We start from the raw sequence: 25018 nt of genomic DNA on the forward strand, positions 1-25018 counted from the left end.
GAACTAACCAGAGCCTTTCAACATTCAAAGTTAGTTTTCACTGTAAAAACGAGTTTGATTTAACAGTGATTTGATCAGCTTGGAAACATTGATGTTATTATAACAGCACCTAAAGATTTCACACAGATCAGGGCCTGCCTGTATTAGACACTGCACATACACATAGCCAGAGGACTTGCAGTCTGATCACACAAAGGGCAAGTATTACTATCCCTATTTTACAGATGGGAACTGAGGTGCAGCAGGGACTTGCCCCAGGTCACACCATAGTCTGTGGCACAGCCAGGAACTGAACCAAGGTCGGACCTAGCCAGTGCCTTAGCCACAAGACCACCCTTCCTCTCCAAATGAAATCTGAGTGTAAAAGGCAGATTTGACTGTTACCTGGGCCCCTTTCCCCTGGATGTTTAAGTCACATTCCTGAAACACTGGAAACACATGGAGTCATTAAGCCCCATCCTGTAGGAAGCACGAGTTTGGGGGTAGCATCCCTCTACAGCTATCTCTACATGCAAGCCAAGGGTGTGATTCCCCTGCTTATGTACATATACTCAGGCCGGAGCTAGCACAAGTATAAAGAGCAGGATAGCCGCAGAAACATGGGTACTGGCAGTGGAGGCATGGCTGAGTCGTGCTGAGTCCAACCCGCCCTGAAATTAGTGGGTACGTACTCAGCGCGGCTCAGCCATGCGGCTGTTGACGCCCCTTGTGCAACTGAGGCTACACTGCTATGTGTGCTCTCGTTAGCTTGCTGAGAGCTAGTGTATGTGTATGTGAGAGGGGGACTCAGCCACCGAGCTCACAGTGCAGACAAAGCCTCCAAGGAGCTTGGAGAAACAACCATTTAATGAAAAAGCATCTAGCTTACCATCCCCTTCATCCACTACGGCTTGGATCACCACAGGAAACACGCCACGATCCAAATCAAAGTTTAACTGAGAAGAAAGAAAATGGGGTTTCAACAATGAAAGCCAAAGCCCACATTAAGCCAACACAAAGACAGATTAAAAAGTAAGGCTCAAGACTAGTGGCTGGCTGTGGGGAGCTGTACTGGGATACAGAGTGTGGCCCACAAAAAGCAATGAGTCTTTGTTAGGCCTGGGTGGCTGAGCTCCCCTCCCAGCTTTAGGGGATGGGGCTGCCAGGATAGAGCAGAGGCACTCTGGTGAGGTAATACAGGGGGACGCCTCCCCGGCCACCTCCTGTGCTGTCACTTGTTCTGTGGAGAGAGGCCGTCATTCTGATGGGCTGTCAATCCCCACTTTCAATGAACACAATGAATCTGTACCAAACATAAGATGATGCTTATCTTCCAGAAGGAAGAAATGAACATATTTATTACGGGTACAGTGATTAAACAGGAAACATGGCTAGCAGACTAAGGAACCAGAGCAATTTGGATTTATTTGCATCCCACCAATTCACATGTCCAAAGGAGCTCCTGTGCAATTTCCAGCTGCACAAAGTATCTAGAAAATAACTAATGCCATCAGTGATGCATTGGAATGGTACGCTATAATAGCAGTATCTAAGGGTAGTGTTGCAGATTTTGCTTCCTACTTTATACAAACTACGCATCACAAACTAAATATAAGTTAATAGTGAAATACTGCTGCAAAAAAAGCAAATGTCATTCTGGGATGCGTTAGCAGTAGTGTTGCAAGCAAGGCAAGAGAAGTAATTCTTTAACTTTACTCAGCATTGATAAGGCCTCAACTGGAGCACTGGGTCCCGTTCTGGGCAGCACACTTCAAGAAAGATGTGGACAAAATTGGAGAAAATCCAGAGAAGAGCAACAAAAATGATTAAAGGGCTAGAAAACATATGCGAGGAGTGATTGAAAAAAAACTGGGTTTGTTTAGTCAGGATAAGAGAAGACTGAGGGGGGACATAACAGTCTTCAGTACATAAGTGGTAGTTATAAATAGGAGGGTGTTAAATTATTCTTCTTATCCACTGAGGACAGGACAAGCAATGGACTTAAATTGCAGCAAGGGACTTTTAGGTTGGCCATTAGGAAAAACTTCCTAACTCTCAGGATAGTTAAGCACTAGAACAAATTATCTAAAGAGGTTGTGGAATTTCAGTCAAAGGAGGTTTTTATGAGCAGGTTAGACAAACACTTGTCAGCGATGGTCTAGATAATCCTTAGTCCTGCCTCAGTGCAGGGGACTGGACTAGATAACCCACCGAGGTTCATTCCAGTTCTGCAGTTCTGTGATTCTATCACAGCAGTAATGTCCTACGTGTAGTGGTACACATTTTGCTTCCCACTTTATACCTCAGCACAATAAATAATAGGCTTCAACATTTTAAAAGCATGTTCTTCAGCTGGTAAATTAGCAACCCTGCCTATGCCACAAAAGAAACCCAGAATGCCACATACAGTCCTTGACGTTAGATCATCACATACCCCAGATCAGTAAAATTGCAATCTGGCATAAACCTATCCCCCTGAACTCAAAGCTCCCCTGAAACACAGAACACGGATTTTCCTCTCTTGACATGTTGTACACACAGTAGGTCAGGAACATGAATTTCAAAACAGCAGCAGACAGTGACAATTTAAAATCTCACTTGAGAGTGCACAGCATAGGCCCAAATGCTTCCATTGCCTGAACTTCATAAAGCACCTTAAGAACTGCAGGGAATCTTGTAAATTACAGAAAATGGAACTTTAAAGTATCGTCAGATGCTAGAAGAGGAGGTGGCTTAGGGATTCATTTCTTGAGTTTTCTTCTGGACTCCTAATGAGCAAGAAAGAAGAGTCCGTTGGATAAAGATGGGGCCTATTATTCAGAGATTTATTTTAAGCTGAACAAGTGATCATCCTAGGTTGGACTATCAGAAATGACCCTTCCAAGGCCTCTTCCTGCTCTCTGAGCCCTCCACAGTTCAGAAAATAGGAACATTTAACTACAGCACCTATCTCATAATAGTATCCAAACACTGTGTCAGACCCATCAATGTCACACACACTTATAGCACAGTTTCTGTCAGATGTGCACAGGGGATCTGAGCTACATGAGCAAGGTTGACACAGACATAGTGGAATATCACAGCCAAGTTCCAATTTGCAGACCAAGAGTTCTCCCCCTGCACTTCAGGATAATCACCATTGTTCTACAAAACAGCACACACATCACCATAGATGGGTGCCAGGGGGAATGAGAAATGGCGATCCTATGATTCTATGATCCAACTGATAATGTACTGCATTTGGTGGGAGAAAGGATACATGGTTAAGCACTAAGAAAGCCCCTGAGCCACATCTCTGAGGTATCCAATGAGTCCTCCAACACCAACAACGTAACAAAAACCCAATATTCTTACGGAAAAAAATAAGCAGACAATTCCTTTTAGGCTATCTTTACACATCATAAAGCAGCAAAATGACCTCACAGTGCTGATACTTTCCCTCTTTTATTGGGTCTCATTTATCAAAGCCACCAGGCCAACCAAATGCCTCAGGCAAGGAGACCCTATTCACGTGTATATCCCCAGGCAGATTAGAAGTTCCCTAGCAACTAATCAACTTTGCCTGCAAACAGAACCATAAAAGGCTGTTGTGGGCAATATGCTGCTTTCAAAAGCCACCTCAAGTTGTTAGTTGCCATTAATGGCCTCATCATTATAGCTGTTTACTGCATTAAAAAAGCACTGAAAGGAGCCAGCCTTCTGCTCTTGCTGGCAACTGAAAGCAGTACCTGAAGTGGCATCTTCACCATGAGCTCGGGGTGCGATTCCCTGCTCATGCTACCTGAGCATAAATAGATGTGTAGTCATGGTAGAATGGGTAGATGCAGCAGAGGGATGGCTGAGCCATGCTGAGCACATACCCACTAGTTTCAGGCAGGTTTGGCTCAGCCGTGCCTCCACAGCTGCTACCCATGATATCAAAGCTACGCTGCTATTTATATTAGTACTAACTTGATGAGAGCTGGCATGAGCATGTGTACACAAGCAGGGGAGTGACACCTCTAGCTCGTACTGCAGATGTAGCCTTACACACACACACACACACACACACACACACCATGGATGTTAAGAATGCAGATACCCCAATGTAGTGAATTAACAAAGCTGGCAGGAGGGGGGCCTGCTGATTCAAAGGAAAGAGGCTTGAAAACAAACCAGGGAAAGATGTTGCCAGGCTCATGAGGTTCAATGAACATCTGGCCTTTCCTTCCAATAGGTTAAAAATGGACTTGAATTGCTCCCCCCACCCCAAACGCAAACCCTAGAACTCCTATGCCTTCAATTTCACAGGAATAATGAGACCAGAGCATGCGTCTGTAGAGTATGAGAAGGGACCGTGGCCCTCTAAGCATCATTTCAGAAGCATAAATGCTGTACTTTATAACCTCTACACTGGAGAGTCTTCAGAAGTAGCTGATAATGCAGCCGATAACATGAAAAAAATCTCAGCCTGTCGTATGATTCTGCAGATCCCGGACCTTGTTTGCCAAGGCAGGGCTATGTCACATTCTTTAATGGTAATCTATTAACTCTAGCTAGATAGGCATCAATTGAAAATTGCTTTCTACTGCGGTTCAACAGATCTCATTCCAGGGCAGCGGGAAGGTCAAACAAGGTACAGTTATTGACATACATCGGAGTCCTAGCTTAGACAGCAGCACAACTCTTTGCTGCAGGCTGGGGGCTGTTTACATTGGCTATGCCCTACAGTAAGTTTGCTCAAGGGGAACACACACAAGTTTGTATATTAAAGAGGCGGGGAAACTGATGGGCCAAATCTTGTAGTCCTTGCTCAAGCAGAATGATCCACTGATCTTGGTTATCATCATTAGTGAGGAGATCAATAGGGAGCTGCACAGGATTTGGCCTCATCTTAAAAAAATATCTAAAATGAAGGCAAATCCCCCAAAGCACTGGAATTCTTGAGGTTGCTAAAATACCCTCAACTCTGTCCACTGCACTGCACAGTTCTACTTGCAAAGAGATCAGAAACTGGAAAAGAGATCATGTGTGCTTCGGTGTTTACATAAAAACTACTGTTTAATCTCTATAAACTGCTGCTCCATCCTATATCCTAAATTGCTTGTTTCCAGACCCTGCGAAAGGATATACTACCTCTTTAAGAAACAGGCTGGAGCACGTAACCCAACAGCCTGGCAGTAATCAAGGAGGCCTCCTGCCCTGACCTGGCACTGGGTAACTTAAACAGGACAAGGAAGCTGAGTGGGAGAGAGGGGACTAGAAGTCCTGCTGACTGCACTCTCACTGGGTTTTGTGAACCAGGCTCTGAGTGAGAGGGAAGGCAAAAATTGTATTGTAATGTTCAGTCATTAGGTGGCGCCGTGTGTCACAGACCTTGCCTGGGCTGGTAAAAACCATACCAGGCAGTGCATTAAAGCATCTTAAAGATAATATATCTTGTATGTCTCTCTGCATGATGAAAGCTCTGTCCAAATCTGGTACAAAAGCCTGACCTGCTCATGTCAGCCCTGCAGTGCATGTTCAAGGAGTACATGACATTGAGGTAAAGACCTTCTGAACTTTGTTCAGGTTCCTCCTTCCCCAGATCTTCCTAATAATCATTGGCTTCCCCTTGCTCAGGTCCTGTACAGAGCCCATGTACCCTGCAACAAGGTTGCACAATTTCTGCAGCACTGCAGGATATTTATACCAGCTTCAAGTCAGTTAAAGATGTGAGGTTTATTTAAACATGAACATAAATGAGCCAACTGGCACCTTGAGCGAGTTGTTACAAACCTCCATTCAATTTATTTTATGATCAACATCTGGCATAGGCTGCAAAACATACTGAAGACACAACTGCATTTCAAATGTTGTGGGAACGAGGGGAAGAGGAAGCATAAAATTATGCCAGATGGGGATTTTGGTACTTGGGAAACTGGGAGAAGCAGTTAGTGATTATAGATTAGAGCACTTTAGCTGAATGTTTTTGCTAAAATGATCAACAGTGAAATCATCAATGCTGATAACAGTCATCCTTATGCTTCAGAATCCACATCTTATTTAAATGCCTAGGGCAGCTCCACCACTCAGAGCTACTGTATCTGCCTGCAGACTCAGGAAGATGTCGCTGCACTGGTTGCAATGAGGTCATATGTTTAAGGTTCTCTTCATAGCATGGGCTAGAAATAGACTTTAAAAGAAAGCGTAGAGTTTAGAGCAAGGAGTGGATTGTGAGGCAAATTCCACAGCCATGGAATTGCAGAGCATCTGAAGCCCTGCTTATTTTATTTGCCTATGACATCTGGGGTCATACCCTCTCCCAAAGCAAATTGGTACTCCAAGACATGATATTTCCACGAAGTCATCTCCTGCCATACAGAAACTGGCTTCATCAATCCATTTTACACTCCCACACGCTCACTCACACCAAAAAGGAAATGTATTTCAATAAACCATCTCTTCTGGTTTAAATAAAGGATCACACACAAAGAGCTTCAGCAACGTAATCAGTTTTAGCACAGAGCTGTTTGTGAGCAGCCTGGTTAGATCTACAATACCCAGAGGCCTGCACAAAGGTGAAATTTTCTCATACAAGCCTTCAGGTCAGAATGTAATTTATCCATTCCTTGCCACACAACTGTGCCCCAGAACCTATCATTATTTTTATGCCTTGACATTGGCAAAGTAACTTTGGAAATGTGAAGAGAATGCAACTGGCTTCAGCACGGTCGTTCAGCTCCTTCCTAGCAGCTTCTTAGATGCAATTGTAACCCACGGGTCAGTGCATGTTACATGTCACCCTCCGTGCCCAAGCCAGAGGTGAGAGTCTGTTACAGTTGTCAGTGAGAGCCTGGCTCATGCTGCAGAGCCTCAGGTTTTAACTCTGGCATCCAAAGTTCACTGCCTGGGGCCTGTTATGCATTTTCAATACAAAGTGCTGTGGCACTCCCTAAGATGAAAAGGTGGGAAGAGAATAAAATAAACGGAACTGAACAAATGCACACAAATCACGGAGGCACTACTGTCACAGCTGCATTATTCGTTTCCAGCCTGCTTCCATTCAAAACTTCAAATCCGCCACCATGAATTCCCGATCTGATGCACCAGCTGAAACCATGCATCTTACCGACGGGTTCAGGTTCTGCTGGCCCAGCAGGCTGTGGTTCCACAGCGCTCCCCTCCGAGAAGGTGCTACCATCACGGCACCTCCGAGCCACTCATAGAAATGAGCAAAGTAAATGGATCCTTTGTACTATTTTACGGAGGTGTGTCAGAGTCAGAGCGACTCTGCCAAAACACTCCAGCATGTCCAGGAGGCGGTGCCAAAGCTGCAGCACAAGAACTTCACTACCGCACACAGCTCTAGGGCAAGTTACAGGGACCCAAGTGCTTTCCTGGACACACAGAAGGCCGGGTCTCAAGTTCACCCCAACTCCGCCAGATCTCATCAATCCCCATGTGGGGGGCAAGGTGCCTCTGTACAAGGAGATTCATAAGAAGAAGTGGGGTTTAAGGAGGAGAAGGGATGATGGGCACCTGGGAAGCGAAGGCGAACTCCAGAGGGCAGTGAAAGCAGGTGCAGAGCCAAGACCTGGAGATGGTTCTAGGATAGAGAGAGGCTAGGGAGCAAGAAGGGGAGAAGGGGGAAATCAAGGCAGAGATGTAGACGGGTAGGAATTAGAGCCTGAAGGGGAGAACAAGCAGTTTGAATGTCACACAGAAGAGGGAGCCAGTGAAGAGCAGGGCGGTACAGAGAGCCCATGGAGACAGCTCTTTCGGGTGCAGGTGTGGTTTGCGCACACCAGATACCAGGCTCCATTAGCTACTCATAAAGTCATATTTTCAACAGGGTTCACAGAGACAGACAGACATTCAGCTGCCCTCTGGATGGAGCCTCTACGCAAAGAAGCAGCCTGGACCCAGTGTTTTTTTGCAGCCATATAAACTCCCCAAAGTAGGGGATGATGAGCAAGCTGACAGTTCCTAACTCAAGTACAGCTATAACACTAGGCTATTCTTGGCCTTGGCTCAGGAATCAGGAGAACTTGCTGCCATGCAAGAGACAGGAGTGGGAAGGATTTGAGGAGTGTGGTCCCCGATAAGAGGGCCGGGACTGTCAGGGAACACACTCTTTTTCTTAGGGGAAAGGGGAAAATGCAACATATCCAGCATCCTCTTACATCTATTTGTGGAGTAGCAGTGCTGCTGAATACCGCGTATCCTCTTCGTCACAGGGAGAGTCAGTCAGGCATCAACAGGGGCTGGAGGAAAGTGAATGTATACAAGCAGAAAAGGACAGTCCTTCCTATTGTGACCTGCTCATATCCCAGTTCCAAACCACCAGCCGGGCATACGCCCAGGCATGCAGCAACAACAAACTAAGTCAGCGCTCATAGCAGCTGGATCTGCTGTTTAAGGAGTTCCATTTCTACAACAAAGTTCCATTTCTACAGTAAAAATACTGACCAAATGGAGCCGCTAGGCAATGAAGGAGCCACATGACCAAGGGCTCAGCAGTACGATCCTTAATTACCTCTGCTCAGCTGCAGTTCACAAAAGCTGTGCAAACATCTTCCACTCTGACACCCTCACAACCTGGTCAGCATCCTTCAGTCAAGGGGGGAGGGCCTCTCCAAATACAAACAAAATTGAGCGGCAGGCACCAGGCATGATGCACAGTTTTACCCTTTGGGAGGCTGCAGTCCTGCCCAGGGCTGAGGGCCTGAAAGTTGTTACCATCTAAGAGCTACTGTTTAATGAGTCAAGTGAAGCAAGTTCTGTTCCTAACAATCAGGGCCCACCAGTGAGGAGCCACAGACAGTGCCTCATGGAGACCAACTTCCGTTCTCGGCCTAGACCTGTCCCTCAAGTAAAGTTGCCAACATTGTATTTAAAAAATAAGGGACAAACCTCAGATGTCCTCAGTCTTGACTTTAACCTCTGGGGCCAAGTCCCTTTCTCCCCACCCCCATGCTTCCTAGGTTTCTCTCTCCCCAGCTCTGGATGCTGCAGAGAGTCCAGAGTGTCAGATGCTGGGCCAGCAGCCGCTGTGACTACTGTTCAGGGTCTGCACAGGAGCCAAGAGCCAAGTTGGAGGCTGCATGGTTGGTCTTTGCCTGCTGCCACACTGTGCGCCCTGCTGCCAGACAGCGATCCTTCCTGACCCTGGCCCTTCAGCGCAGCACCAGGGCACGCAGGCCCATCTACTCGCCCTGCCAGACAGACAGATAGCCTGTGCAGGGAAAGCAGAGGGAACTGCGCTCAACGGCTGGAGTCAGCAGGAAGCCAGTAATCATGGGTGCATCTGTCCACTCCCCTCCCAGCCCTGAGCCAGTCTGCTTTCCCTGCGCAGCACTGAAGGGCCAGAGTTGGGAGGGGAGTGGAAAGATGCACCTGTGAGTACTGGCCCCTGCTGTTGAAATACGGGATAAAAGGTGTCCCAATTTAGTAAGGGACAGGTAATTTTCCATTTAAATAAGGAATGTCCCTTGTAATACAGGACTGCTGGCACCCTACCCTCAAGCCAGGCTGAATCACAACGGCAGGAGGTAACAGAGCTGCGAGGGGATGACACTGCCCAGGCTCATTCCATGGCTACCTGACGGCTTCACTTTCCAGCTCTGCCAATCCGGCAGTAGTGACAAAGAAATCAGTGCCTGCAGGCTATGGGTCACTAGATTCCCTTAAAGCCACAGGAAGACCCGATTCCAGAAAGGGCTCATGCAGCTGCTTCACAAAAGCAAAACATTGTGAAAAAGGAAAGTGTCTGTGTTCGTTCTGAAAGGCACCAGAAGAGTTTGGACACATCCCCACATGCCAGCGTCCTGTGCGCGCACTAGAAAAGGAAGAGAATGATGAATTCCTGCAGGAGGTTACAAAAAAGTTCCAGATGCTCAAGGTAAACTCTGGAAATGGAGGAGTGAGAATGATGGTCCACAGTATGAGACAGGTTATACACCACATCTTCTCCTTGGGTCACAGACAGGCATCCAGATACACTCCTCCTGGTATCTGTACTGATGACCAGCTTTTCTGGATCCAACATCAGGTAGCTGATAAATAGACACTCTTTCTCATTGGGTTTGATCAGCAGCAAAAGGTCAGAACATTTTAATCTTTAGGTTTCGCCATTCTCAGTCAAATGGGTGCAGCTCACTCCTCTCAGAGGTATTGTTTCAGGCTGTCTGCAGCCAGAGGCAGATGGCACTGCACAGTGGTTACAGGCAGTTTGCAATTTGAAGGTTATCTTCATGGGGCTAGAGACTTAATTTCAAAGCAACACTTGTCTTATAGAGCACAAGACATCTACCAATGAAAAGGCAGTGCTCACAGAGCAGCGGTGAGCCTCTCCAATTGGACCCCTTATCTTGTTTTTTCCCCAGACTTCATCTAGGGCTGATTTTGTCACCTAGTATCTCAAAAACAGAATGCTTTATAACTGTTGACAGCTGGAATTCCAAACATCCAGAGCACTCCTTTTCAGCTGTGTAGTTTCTCAGCAGGAGACCCTGAGTACATCTGGCAAATCAGGGGCGGGGAGGAAGGGGGAGAGGAGAAACAAAAGAGAGTAAAAGCATAATACCCAAGACAGCTTCTGAGTAGGGATAACTATCTTGTACTGCACTTAAAGTTCCAGCATGTCTTTCCATCTCTAACTGCTATGAGCTTAATTTTAAACCTAGTAATTTTACCCACAGTTGTTCATGATGTTCCTTCAGGGGAGCATTTAGTATGCCAAGAATGGATTCATTTTCAAACCACGGCACAAGGGGCATTTCTATAGGAAACAGAGACCCACCATCCCATTACCTCTCTCTGTTCAGTGTGCTTCCTTCCATTAATTATAACCTAATTTTAAAAGGTTTCAGCATGGTAACCGTGTTAGTCTGTATCAGCAAAAATAAGGAGTCCTTGTTATTTTTGCTATTTTTAAAAGGTGTAACAGTGGATCTCTTAGGCCTGCGCTGCACTAAAAAGTTAGGTCGATCCTGCTACATCACTCAGAGTTGTGAAAGATCCACAACCTGAGCGATGTAGTTTAGCTGATACAGTACAGAGCGTGCTAGGTTGATGGCCTCATGGATGGTAGAACCTCTCCCACTGGTGTAGGTAGGGTCTACACTGAAGCACTATGGTAATGCAGCTGAAGCTGTGTTGCTGTAGCCCTTCAAGTGTAGACAAGCCCTCAGATATAAAGTATACTAGCACCATCCACCAAGTACAACGTGGTTTATTAAATGCATGATGCGGCCAAAACGAGTCACATGAGAGTGAGTGGGAGCATGGGGTCAACTTCCCAGTTTGCAACTGTCTCCATCCCATAATGTTATCTGTATCCCAAAATTTTCACACTTTTTTTCAAAATCCCACAAGGCCCTCTTCGCTGTCCACCACGTCTGACAGAAGCATGGCACCTGTATAGCTCTGCACTAGTGTCATGAGTGTTGCAAGCACAGGGCGACTGATCCTGAGGAATTTGCAGAGATGCAAGAACTACCGAATGAGTGAAGAACATGACATTTCTCTGGAGGATAGATTGCTGTGGGCCATAGCGAGAACCAATTCAAGTTTGTGGGCAGCAGTTGCGGAGCAGCTGCAGATGGTGGAGTGCCACTTCTGGGACTGAGAAACAAAGCACCGACTGGTGGGATCACATCGTAATGCAGGTTTGGGATGACGAGCAGTGGCTCCAGAACTTTCAGATGCGCAAGGCCATATTCCTGGATTTGTTTGTTGAGCTTGCGCCAGCCCTCCAGCGTAGGGACACCAAAATGAGAGCTGCACTGGCAGCAAAGAAGCGAATGGTGATTGCATTGTGGAAACTTGCAATGCCAAATTTATACCGGTCAGCAGGAAATCAATTTGGAGTCCGGAAATCCACTGCGGGGACTGCTGTGATGCAAGTGTGCAGGGCCATTAATCGCCTCCTGATATGCAGGGCTGTGATTCTCGGCAATGTGCAGGTCATAGTGGATGGATTTGCAGCAACGGGGTTCCTGAACTACAGTGGAGCAATAAATGGCACACATATCCCTATTGTGGCACCAGACCACCACGCCACAGAGAGTATATCAACAGAAAGGGCTCGTTTTCCACGGTTAGGCAAGCGTTGGTGGATCACTGGGAACACTTTACTGATATCAGTGTGGGCTGCTCAGGGAAGGTGCATGATGCTCTCATCGTTAAGAACACAGGACTGTTCAGAAAACTGCAAGCAGGAACTTTCTTTCAGCAATGCAGAATGACAGTTGAGTGTACTTCTGGTCATTTGAAGGGATGCAGGCGTTGTTTACTTAGTGACCTCAGTGAGAAAAACAGGCCAATAGTTATTGCTACCTGTTGTGTCCTGCATAACATCTGTGAAGCAAGGGGGGAAAAGTTTCTGGTGGGTGGAGGCAGAGCAGCTGTCTGCTGAATTTGAACAGCCAGATACAAGGGCTATTAGAAGAGTTCAGTGTGGAGCTACACAGCTCAGGGAAGCTTTGTAAGACCATTTTAACAGCGAGCCACAGAAGCATGTGTTGTTGTAGTGGGCCCTATGTCACCCTGCTCTTTAGTGGCCTGGTAGAAATCGTGTGGTGATTGCTGTACGTGTAGTAATATAACATTGTCAATGCACCGATTAATGCTGTTTCTGAATGACCTTATGAGTTGAGAGAGACTTTACAGTAACAGATAATTGGTTTCAGAAATGCTGAGCACTCAGCAGCATATGTTGTGAACTAATAAAAGTGAATGGTTACAAATAATAGAATTTTATTTTGTAACAAATTCAGTGCAAAAAGAACCCGTGCAATTTCAAAACAAATCCATTAAAAATGGAATAAAATGGAATTTATTAAGAGAACAGAAGGGGACAGAACATTCATGCTCATTTCAGCTACAAATACACCGACTGTGGCTGTCATGGGTCAGTGTATGTAAAGCTGTGATTGTTTTTCATGTGCCCCCGGGTGGAGCGGCTGGGGTACTGCAGTGACCCCTGATTACACATGGAATGTTGAGGTGGGGGCGTGTAGGGAGGTCCCAATATTGGGTTCTCAATGGGCTGCAGAGAGAGGTGAGCCTGGGATTGTTAAACCTGCACCAGAGTCTGCAGCATCTGTGTTTGCTGCTTGAGAAGCCCCATTATGTCTTGGTGCATCTCCGTCTCCTTGTCCTGCTGGGACTCCTGAGCCTTTCTCCTCCTTCTCCAGGTGTCCGCAAAGTTCATCCTCCAGGCCCTGTTCTCATGGTGCAGTGCAGTGCAGGATCTTATTAAAGATGTCATCCTGAGTTCTCCTTTTTCTCCTCCTTATCTGGCTCCGCGAGTATGGAGGGGGAGATTCTGAAGGTTGCAATGGCAGCAGCTGCAGGTATAAACATAGAGGTACCATTGTCAGCATATTCACCACAGAAAGCGAAACTTAAGATGCTGAATTCACTCCCGTTGCTCCTGTAAAGTTTTAAGCTCTGCATTCTCGCTTCTGCTTGGGATTGCTTGTGCACGGCACCAGTCACTGCACCAGCCATGGTGAGTATGATCCACTGGGGGTAGGGAAAATGAGGAGGGATTTGTTTGATTACATGATTCTAGTCGTACAAGGCAATGGCACTGAATACTGAATGGCACAGACGGTGGTGATTTTAACTGATATCTCAGCCCTGAGCGTAACAGAGGCAGAGAGAGCACAGCTGCTGCTGGCGTCCCAAAGCTGCCTGGCTCATATGCTGCTAGCCTGTGTACTGCAATGGTGCCTGCTAAAATGATCACCAAGTGGCATAGGACAGCATCCTACAATGGTAGAAGAAATAAGACAGCCCTCCCTAGCAACCTTCGGCTGACAATGGAAGAGGATTGCCATGAAAGTTTCATTGAGATCTCCATGGAGAATTCAAGGGACATCCCTGTGTACATAAACAAACCGCTCCACATGGCCCCCTTTCCTAACTCTAGAGGGGAATGAAAACCTGATAGCAACTCTACCTCTCTTGGTTGTACCACTCCCTCTTCTAGCAAGAATCAATTAATAAGACTGTCCTGCTACTTTGGGGATGCCATCCCTGTAATTGAAATATTTATACACACACACTTACCAAGGCTCTTTACCCTGGAATGGGCTTGCCCAGGATCAAAACGCAGGACTGGCTGGATTGTGGTGGAATCAAAAACAGGTCCTCACTGTGCAGCTGGATTCCCCCAGTCACCTGTCTCCCATATTCCTCCTCCTCCACGTCCTCCTTGCTGTTCATTGCAGGGACCTGTGACTCAGGCTCCTCAGAGATATCCACGATGCTGGGTGTGGTGGTGGGGTCTCCACCAAGGATGGCAAACAGATCTTTGTAAGAACAGCAGGTCTGTGGCTTGGCACTAGACCGATTGCTGGCCTTCCTGGCCTTCTGGTACATCGGCTGCAGTTCCTTGACTTTCACGCGGCACTGCTGGTGGTCCCTGGTCATGCCCTTTCTCTTGCATCCCCTAAGCAATTTGCTCATAGATGTCAAGGTTTATACTGCTGGTTCAGATCTATACCTGCACAGCCTTTTCTCCCCAGAGGCCCAGGAGATCCAATATCTCCTGCCTACTCCAGGCAGGAGTGTGCAGCCAGCATGGTCAACTGGGCAGTTTCACTCAACAAGAGAGAGCTACTAGGTGTGGTCGATAAGCCAGGCAATCAGGAAAAGGAATTTCAAAAATTTGCAGGGCTTTAAGGGGTGGAGGTGTGGGGGCAGAGGGTGGGGGGTTTCCAGTCTCCATGACCCCGGGGAAGCAGAGTTCACAATGATGACCTTAGCAGTCAGTTGGGGCATTGTGGGACAGCTGCTGGAGGACAGTTAAGGTCGACATAAGTAACACGGCGTCTACACTCTCACTGCATTCACCTAAGTACAATGGCTATGGCTCTTCGCTGCTTATTGTATCAGGGTAATGGGGCACTTACATTGGTGGGAGACAAAGTTAAGAATAGACAAATGCACAACCAGGTCCATATAAGTTATCTTGCATCGACCTAACTTTGCAGTGTAGACCAGTCTTTAGTTACTTTGTGGAGGGTGCAGGAGAATAGAAAATTGGGAATCTACCACCTTTTTGTTCCTAGCTTCAGTCTAATCATTACAGAGGCCGAATGTTCTAGGAAATGTTTAACTATGTTTAGTCTACAGGCTTCCGAGAAAAATTTTCAGTTCTCAACTATATAATGACATGACTGTGTATCAATTTAGACCAGTTGCTATTAAAAGGTCTTGTGACTGAAACCACTTCCTGTCTCAGCTCACCCTCAAACACTGTGAGATCCTCTGCAGGGGTATGCTGCGTCTCTAGCTAGCCATTTCTATACCACATTTTCAAAACTACCATGTCTCGCTCCAAACATTCGCAACTCATTAAAGATAATTGACTAAGGTGAGGCTGAAAACAGCTCTTAGGTTCCTGCTTTGCTTCCTGCTCCCAATCTATTATTGCAAGAGCACAACTACATTTTTGCACATTTGGCGGAAAAAGCATAGACCGGAACTACTTTTGCTTTGTAATCTGAATTTGTGCACTGTCTGAATGTATGGTCTCCCAAAGGCTGCACTTCATGTTCACTCTTGGATGTGTAGAGGACAGTCTTTCGACAATGAAAGCCTCTTAGTACAGTTTGCCAATGAACCAACACATTTGTAAAGACAAAATAAAACATGCACTTAGTACGGTTTATCCAGCCAACCACCCCAGGCAATACTGCTTTCCATCCTGTCATGTGGTCAAGGGCTGTGTCATATACAAGCATTGCAGCATGCAAAAGCATGAACTCCATCTTATTCTGACAAACTAATAGAGAAGCTGGCAAGCAGTCCACAGGGTTTAAGTGTATACAGCTGAACAGCAGCACACAGTTTGATGTCTGACAGGAGTGCTGCATTTCAGAGAGTAGTTGGGAAGACCTAGCCACATGCATGTTATTGGGCGTGGAGGGGGGAAGGAAAGATAGATACACACACAGAAATCCTCCTCTGAGCCATGCTGCCTGTTCTACATTTGCTCCCCAAGCAGAACTCCCAGTGAAGTCAGTTGCAGACCTGCCAGACGGCAGTGCTGATTATGTAACAGACCGGCAGAGTGGATCAGCAGAATTTGGCCCAAAGAGGAGATGAGAAGGGGGTTTACAGCTTGTTTCTATAGTACCTCTGATTCCAAAGAGCTTTGAAGACTTGACCAACAGATGTGCAATACGTAGATCACCTCCACCTCTGCTGACACACAGCTATTTAAAGATGAGCTGCAAAACTTTTCCTAAGAGTGAAAAACCTGTTTGCACAATTACAAGTGACTCTGGCTGGTGGCTCTGGTTGGTCAGAAATGCCATTAACAGAGGATTTGAACAAATTTGCTTTTCTAAGAGGCTGAGGAGAGTCTGGGCTGCCAGCATCCTGCTTCCTTCATCAGAGTAAGTGACAAAGGGAACGAAAAGCAGGGCTGAGAATGGGACAGTTCTTTCAGGCTGTCATAGGTATACTTGGGAGTACTATTGGCAGAGAAACCAGAACATCTGCAGCCCAGATTTCTCAGGATCATGGGGAAGACCCTGGTAATTGACTTGCGGTTTATTTTGAAACTATAGTTAGGGGTGTATTTTACCAATGGCTATTCGCTCTGCTGGGATTGCACAAAATATATAGGGTTTTTTTTGTTTCCATGTTTAACCATGCACTGCAGCATTACAACAGTTTGGGACAGGAAGTGAATATCATCATATCCAGTTGAGCTTGGACAGTAGGGTGAGGGTTAGAGAAGATCCCTATCTTGGTTAGAATCTGGCCAAAACACCTGGATTAATACCACTCATACTCTTATGAGAAGAGAGCATCATTAACCACAAATGGCCAAGACCTTGGTATTATAGCTCATCAACAAGGACAGCACCTCTAGCAGCACAGATTCCCGCAATTCCATGCTGGGGCACTGGTATGTTACTGACTCAAAGAACGATTGAGTCACCGCCACTTCCTCCAGCACATAGGCAAGGAAAGTACTTAGCTAAAGAAAACCGAGCCTTCCATAGCTAGTGATATGTGACAAGTTCCGAGGATAAGCTAAAGGAAATGGTATTGAGGAAGCCAGTCAAATGCGCTATTAATCTTGTCCCAAGAGACAAAAATAAAGGGAATTTAGGAACTGAAATGAGGCAAATTTAAAACCAATCAGAGAAAATGCTATTTTGTACAGAGTGTAGTTCACATGTTGATCTCAATGCCACAGATGTGACTGAGATAGACTTCAGCATGATTAAAATACCAGGTAATAACTCATTTATATGAACAGGGAACCCTTACAGCTCCCTAGCTACGTTTAGAGGCATATTCACCATCAGTATTTTAGTAATTTGACAACTATGTCGTCCAAGGGTGGTTAACATCAGTTATGGTAAACACAATATTTTAAACTGAGAAAGATCCCACCCAATATTTACTTAACTGGCAGGTGCTGGGAAAAATGGAAACAAAAGAAAAGAAATGCAGTGACTAGCTCAGTCACCTCTGATCTCACAATCCTCCTCTGCAGTAAGGTGCGCCATCATTTTGAAATTAAATCAGCAGACATAAAAGCCTCACCCTAAGGCTGATAAACCAGATGGAACAGTGAAATTAAACATACCAAAAATGCTGTTTAACATACAAAGAAACCCAGAAAAAATACCAATCTTTTTCTCACTAATCTCTCAGTTCTAGGAAGGTAGACAAGTTACTTGTAATAACCGTAACTAACATGTCACACAGTATGATTTTGGAGTTGACATATCTCTTCATGTTTTGGGCCCACATGACTTAATAGAATCCCTTTCATTTTCTTGTAAGAATCTTCTTATCTATCAGATACCAGACAAAGAGAAGCTTATGGAAGCCTATACATAAATGCTCACTTTCCCAGCCAACACAGCTCCAGTCATGGTGATCTTGAGTTCTCTGAAATCCTTGAATGAACACAGATATGCCTTATAGGTTCAATTACCTTTGTAGCATCTTTCCAAAAGGGCTGTGGTGAATTCTCCATTACTGGCAATTTTAAAATCAAGATTTGGGGGATGCTTTTCTAAAATATCTGCTCTAGGTCAAATAGGAATGATTGTGGGGCAATTCTCTGGCCTGTGTTACACAGGAGATCAGGCTACACGATTGCAGTGGTCCCTCATTCCTTCTGGCCTTGGAATCTATGAATACATATGCGCCCCCTCAATATTCTGTAACAGATGCACACTAGGAAAAAACAAACACACACTGATTCACCAGTAGGACATCATGAGAAGTGGAATACTAATACTAATTCACAGCTCAGAACGCAATTCAGAATTGTACTCTTTTCTAGAGAAGATAAGTATTTATTTTCAAAGTGATAAAATTCAACCCTGCTTGTATGATTCTGACTTCCTTTGATGGGGTTAAAAAAAAAGTGAATATTGTAACTGGAGACTCTCTTTAAAAAGAAGTTTACTTATCTATCATGTGGCTAAATACATTTGCTAAGTGGACACCAACTTTTCTGCGGGCTGTGTAACCAGACACATTATTAGGTGATAAATGCCTCTCTGAATGGGATTTGCGTTCCTGAGCTCCCACAGTGCCCTGATCAGTTGGGAGATCATCACATCAAGACTGGATGAAAAAGCAGCAGCTTCCTTTGGAGATGGCACCAGTGTCATTCACCCAGATAGCTGTAGATAAGTTCCAATCTACTCCAGGTATCTGAGCTCTCGACAGACAGTCCAACCCGCCCCATGCCATAGCCTTTTTTTTCTTTTTTTTTTTTTGGAGGGGGGAGCTTAATATACCTACCCAACAGTTGTCCTGAATGTTTCAGACCCATTTTTCCCAGGGCCCTTCACCCCACGCTGACAGATCATGCCACAGCCGCTGTGACTGGTAATTTTCCAGCTACAACTCAGGAAGTTAAACAAACAGAGCCCAGTGTTTCTGGAACAATAGGATTTTGGAGAAGAGGGAAATCTAAGGAGAGATTTACCTCATCGTCCTTCCAGTCTGAGAAATCAATCTTGAAGGAAGGCAGGGAGAATTGCTGGCTCACCCCTCTCTTGTAATGAACCGTCTCTGACTGCAGAGAAGGATTCTTTGTGCTGTATCTGGAGAGGGGCAAAAAAGAAAACTCAATGTAACAAGTGATTGCTCTGTGTTGGACTCTAAGAAAGTCATTCACGCCTGCAGCCTCCCAGGAATCACAGATGGCTGTTCTGAGAAACAGAGCTGCCAGGGGCTGGCAGCCATTCACTCTGGACACAAAAAGGAAGGGAAAGTGAGCTCAGGAGAGGGAAACAGCACAAGAACACAGCCTTGATCTGCAGTGAAGTTGATCAGTTCCATAGTGGCCTGGCTGGGAATATTAGTCAATGGGGCAGCACAAAGCACTGCAACAAGGGGCCCCAGTCTAGCAAAGGCTGACCCCAAAGGTCTGGAGTATGGGCACTGGTAGCACATATTTTAAACAGGCTCGGGTCTCCTCAATACTTTTGAAGAGGAAGCCTGGGCCCTCCCCTCACACACACAGCTGAAAGCTTGAGCAGTGATCTAACAGTGATAAATCTTTCCACATCTCCCCTGATTTGCTGACAGGCTGCCCGCGCCCCGCATGCAGGATGGCATTTGGCTCCCTCTAATGGCTGCACACAGAGAGCAGTGGCAGCTCAGCATTGGATCAGCATTTGGGCCAAGTAGCAGGAATTAAATTTGATACCCTCCTCTCACACCCATGTCTCCAAGCCCCATGCCCCTTTCTCTCCCTGCAAGAGCAGCATCCTTGATCTGAAGGCAGTACAATTCCACTATCTCAAGGGCACCCCCCACCACCACCAGATCCAGTGGTGTTGGCCAAATCTCCCTTCATACCTACAGTGGAGTGACAGTTATTCCCTTGTATAGGGTCTTACTCTGAAACCAAGGCATCACCTGGAGCAATAGGGCCAGCTGCCACCCTCCAGGCCTTCTGCACTTGTAATTGGCTGGGTTCTCTACCCTAACCCAAGTTAGAAGTTCCAGCAGGGCTGTAAGCATCCAAGGAAACTTCCGCCTGGTGCCACTATTTACTGTGTCCAGGGTGTAAGTGATATCTTACAAATCACAGGGGGAAGCAAATGTCCATGGTGCAAGCTAATGCAGAAATAATGATCTTTGAAGGGTGTTTAGCAGAGTTCAAACCAAGGATCTACAGTCCAGACCTTTATGTACTTGAGCTAAAGGAGTAACTCCATTGGTTAGCCATAGTAATAGGCTGTTATCCTCAGTATCCTCCATTGTAAGGGAGAGGAATAGCAGTGGCTCTGTAAAAACAAATGGTTTGAAAGAGGGGCTTTGTGCTTGCTCAAAGAGCAGGGGATGGAGAGAAACCAAGCAAGGGAGGTGAAGAGAATGGGAGACGCAGCTCTTGAGGTGAAAGACGATGAGAGAAGGGCAGAGGTGTGCGAAGGGCAAGACCATGACTCTGAGGAAAGTGTGCAAGGAAAGAGGAAACCAGGGACTAGAAGTATCGCTAGGAGATCTGGATTCAGCATCTTTAAAGGATCTGATTAGCCCTTTTGTGATACAGAAGCGGAGCTCACAGACTGTCAGGAACTAAAGCACCTGCTGTGGCTGGGAAGCACACTTGCAACTTCCACAAAGTACAACTTGGCCAAGGTAACTAACGCAAAGAGTGTGGAAAAGAGATGGTAAGGCACAACCCCCACGAGGGCTCCAAAGAACACAACAACAGCCACTACCACCTACTGTGCCCTGCCTCTGCTCCAGCCAGGAGCACAATGCAGCTCCCACATATTTACACAACAGCAGTCATCTCCCTCACATTTTCTGTCTTGCATTCAGAGCTTAAAGCTTCCCAGAGCTCCATAGTAATGTTTTGTTGCCATGGTTGCGTGGTACAGTTGGTTGGCTCCTTAGATGCACTTTTAACCAGCTGATCGTTCCATTTCCAGTGTGTTGGTTGGCAGTCTAAAGCAGGGAATGTTCTCTTCGGAGTTCACAGCAGGCTGCTCCAGGACAGCTACATCACTCATCCACCTAACAGCCGAGAGGTTTAATGCTGTTCTGACACACGTGATCAATAGTTAGCTATCCATGGCCTGTTTTGAGCACCACTGCACACCTACCATTAAAAAGCACCAACGCAGGGAAAGCACCTGCTCATCTGCCCTTACCCTTACACGTTCAAGCCAGTACTTTCAAACTGGGGGCCTAAAGTTAGGCTCCTAAATCCACAGTCAAGTCCTTAGGATTTAGCCACCTGATTGTCAGAGAAGCTGAGCACTTACAAATCCCACTCAAGCCAGTGGGAGCAGGAAGCTCGGAGAAAAAGAGACAACTTCTATTTTAGGAGTTTAAACGTCTGATTTTAGGTCTCCCAGTTTGGCCTCAGCTATCTTGGTGATGAGCACAGTATAAATGTCTGGAGAAAGAACTGAGGATGTCTTACCCAGTCGGCCTGAGACAAAAATTACATGCCCCCAGTTGGTATACACTGGCAGAGTTACACTGGAAATCCATTGCCACGACACTGACACCAGCTAAGAACCTGGCTGGTAGAATTGCGCCAGGCTGATTAGACAGTGGAACCACTTGCATGGGGTGCCAAAGACTGATTTTGCAAATTAACAGCTGGGCGAATTAAAAAAAAACTATCCAAGGGACTGCACTAAAACATGTTTTTTTCATTCTTGCTGGGGTAGTTTCATTTTAATAATTTATGACAATACTTCACAATGTACTAGAAAAATGTTCAAAACAGTACAGCATAAAAATAACTCAGCCGTAGTAATAGGAGATCTTGCTGCAACTCTGTTATTAAAGTGCTGTGGGGAGGTGGGAAGTGACAGCTGCTTTGCGTGTGAATTATAGGGTACACAGGTGAGTGTGGTTTTACTTACTATATAGTCAAATCAACTACAGCAAGCACATGGTGTCCCAAGTCAGGCATAGGCATCACTTCTATTCAATGAGATTTTATTGGCAGAATAAGCTAGACAAATGTTGCTAAAGGCTGAGTATGAAAAGCCAGACCCCTCAGGTCTCTGTCAGAGGCAGTTAGGACCCATGCAGGACAGGTCACACACAATGTTTGGGGTTTGATCCTGTGTCCATTTGCGTGTTCATTCCTGACCTGGTGGCAGGTTGCCACATAGTGCAATGTCAGCTCTCTCCTTTCTCCCAGGAAGAGGCACAGCTTCTCCGCACCAGTCCCAGAGAAACTGTGGCCGAGTGGGTGAAATCTGCCCTTTGGCAGGCAGGTTTCACCATCCCAAGACTGTAGAAGGTCTAGATTTGCTAGCTGGACTTGTTGTGTAGGAGGTGCTGCACTTATATTTACTCTAACTAGCATGCCCATGTTGTTCAGTTACATGCTAGTGCAGCTGCAGAGAAAGGCAAGAGGGGGCTAAACTCTTATTAAAGAAAGAGGGTTTACCTGTGGGCAGTGAAATCTCTGGAATTTAGTTTTATGGCATATGAGTTCCAAGCACTATAGCATTTCTTTGGGGGCTGCTATCTGTATGGCTCAAAGCAGGCTTTGGCCTTAAAGGTAGGAGTAGGTTTGTGCCCAGCAGTAAATACCCAGCCCTGGATTGCTTCACACACTTCTTGATTGTACAGAGAAGTCAAATTAAGCATGAGTGTCTATAGCAGAAAGGACTTTCACCGGCCATGAATAAGCATGAGACTATTAAGTGACAAGAGGATCATCTAGTACTGCTGCCTCCTTTCTGTACACACACAACTGAATGCAGCCAGTAGGCCAAGCCATAAATTTGATTAGCTGGTTCACCGCCATCAAAAGGAATTAAGTTCAAAATCCCACATTCAAACAGAATGTGTAACAGGTAAGTGACCCAGTGTCACATGTGCTGTCAGTTTAAGAGAGTCAGGGTTGGGTGGGGTGGTTTTGCAACACCTGATACCAATAGTAATGAAATGTAATAAACCATTCCAATGAAATCAGCTGTGCTTCATTGTGCCTGCAAGCAAACAGTGCAGTATAAATAATTTAGGGAAGAGCAACTCTTGTCTCTAAAGCACATGGAGAGGAAAAGCTCTGCACAAGTACTGAGCAGTATCCTCACACAGAGTTAGAAACCAAAACTATTAGATCACCTTTGGCAGCACAGAATTGTTCCTTAAAGTGCATGTCCAGCCCAAATGGCTAGTTTTAAGTGACTCCAGTCATGGGGCCGACTGCAACTCTTTCCCTTAGGGGACTACTGAACGTTCATACCTTACAGTTAGGAAATAATTTTGTGACATTCAGCAAGACACCTGCAGCTGTAAAATCCCTAGGGACCGTTTTAACGAAGAGCATGACATGCCAGTGTGGTGTGAGGCTTTGGACAGATTAGGGAAGGGAGCTCAAAGCCACTAATCATGCAATGAAACACACACACATGCTATCTTCCCCAGCCTAACAGATTCCAGAAAACTCAGCTGTCTCATGAAACAGACAGACAAGTCTCAGGCAGAGAAGAGACAAGAGACTCCTTGTGTCTTCAAGATGGATTCCTATGGTACTGATGCCATTCCTTTTCTAATTGGAGTGCTGAGCCATTCTGGGAGGAGATTTCCTTTTGTCTTTGAAATGGACCCCAGTTCTCTCAGCAAAGGGAAGGAGACCTATTAGCTCTGGATAGAGCTGCAGGATAAGCAGGCCGGGGGGGTTGTGGTCCATGGAGAATGGTCTCTGCAGAGAGAGCTGAGAGTCCCTCTTCCAAAATACAGCAAAATGACTCTAAGAGGCCCAAGCCATGCTCCAAGCCGGGGACTGAAACAAACATCATGTTAGTGTGATTAGGGATTGTGAGGTGGGTCTTTCAGCAAAGCAGCCAGGGAAGTGAGCTTCAGCCATTTAGAACTTCCAAGGAGCACACTGCAGACTGGTGGCTAAGAGGATGCGTTTGCCTTGGCACCTTTGGAGGAAGCCTCTCCTGCTTCAGAGATTGGCTTCCGCTTAAGAGGAAAAAGTGAGTTTGGTTTTCAGAGAGATCCTGTTCACCCCGTGAAGCGCTGGGCGCATCAGTCTGAAAGGGGTGGGAGGGGGCACTGATTCTAAAACATACAACAGTTGCACACACTGACCCTTCAGTTTAGATATTAGCATCAAACCAATGGAGATAAAGTACCCTCAATGATCGTGCTCTCCAATGAGTGTGCTAAAAATACAGCTCTCCACTTTGAGGTGTTCTAAAAATGCAGCCCAGAGTTGTTTTTTCCACCAGAACTTGGAGAATAAATCAAAGTAATTATAGTGTTTGCCCTTACAGAACTGCTTAGCAAAGCTAAAATCAGGGCTTTAAAGAACGAACGTTTTTAGTAGCAGCATGCTAAATCCAGAGAAGCAGAGATATCCTCTTCAGGCAGCTGCACTAGCCCCAAGATGTGCTTACAGAGCTGCCGCCACCATAACATGGGAAAATAGTCTGGGTTGAATTAAAGCAGTTTATAAAGTCTGTATTTGCTGCTCTCTTCCCCAGATCCCTATTATCTACCACATCTGCATTAAATCAGGATCTTGGCTTCAGAAGAGTCCATCGGCTTCTGTTGCAACCACAACTACCACCACCACCACACAGTCATAAGCCCTCATTATCCTCATTATATGGGTGGGGAAACTGAGGCATGGTTGATTTGCTCAAGGGTCAGTGAAAGGCAGGAACAGAACCCAGCTGTGCTCTTTCAGTCTAAGGACTTGCGCACTGGACAGTTATGCCACCCCAAAATAAAGGCATAGTCCCTAAAGATGGTCCCTTTTCAGAGCAAGGGCAAGGGATATTCTGCCTCACACAGAAGGCAGTAGGAGAGAAGCTGGCACTGCTGCCTAGCCATGTTTCATCTGTTTTAGGGACAGAGAGGACTTCAAGTGCCAAGAGTGTCAAGCCAAGACCTTCACTAGTACTAAATTCACAGGAAACTTTTTTAAAGACTTACAAAAACATAACATGGAAATAGTTAGGATTTATAGGAGCCTGCCTATATATTGCACTGCTCAGGAGAAACTGGGGCTAAAGAGCTGGGTTTTCAAAGCTTCCCAAGAGGTGCCAAAGCTCTGTAAGAGGAGCTAATTTATTAC

General features: G+C 45.9%; 1 protein-coding gene across 6 annotated transcripts in view; it reads right to left on the reverse strand.

Moving 5' to 3' along the window:
- The window catches only part of MGRN1 (mahogunin ring finger 1), a 108882-nt gene that overhangs the window by 45880 nt on the left and 37984 nt on the right, over positions 1-25018 (reverse strand). For all 6 annotated transcript variants that reach the window (XM_038418632.2, XM_038418630.2, XM_043493187.1 and 3 more), the window contains exons 5-6: positions 18926-19043; positions 869-935 (exon numbers count right to left, since the gene is read on the reverse strand). In XM_038418632.2, coding sequence (XP_038274560.1) covers positions 869-935; positions 18926-19043 — 185 coding nt within the window. The remainder of the gene's footprint in view (positions 1-868; positions 936-18925; positions 19044-25018) is intronic.

Source organism: Dermochelys coriacea, chromosome 10 (assembly GCF_009764565.3).
Source record: "Dermochelys coriacea isolate rDerCor1 chromosome 10, rDerCor1.pri.v4, whole genome shotgun sequence".
Lineage (NCBI taxonomy): Eukaryota > Metazoa > Chordata > Testudines > Dermochelyidae > Dermochelys > Dermochelys coriacea.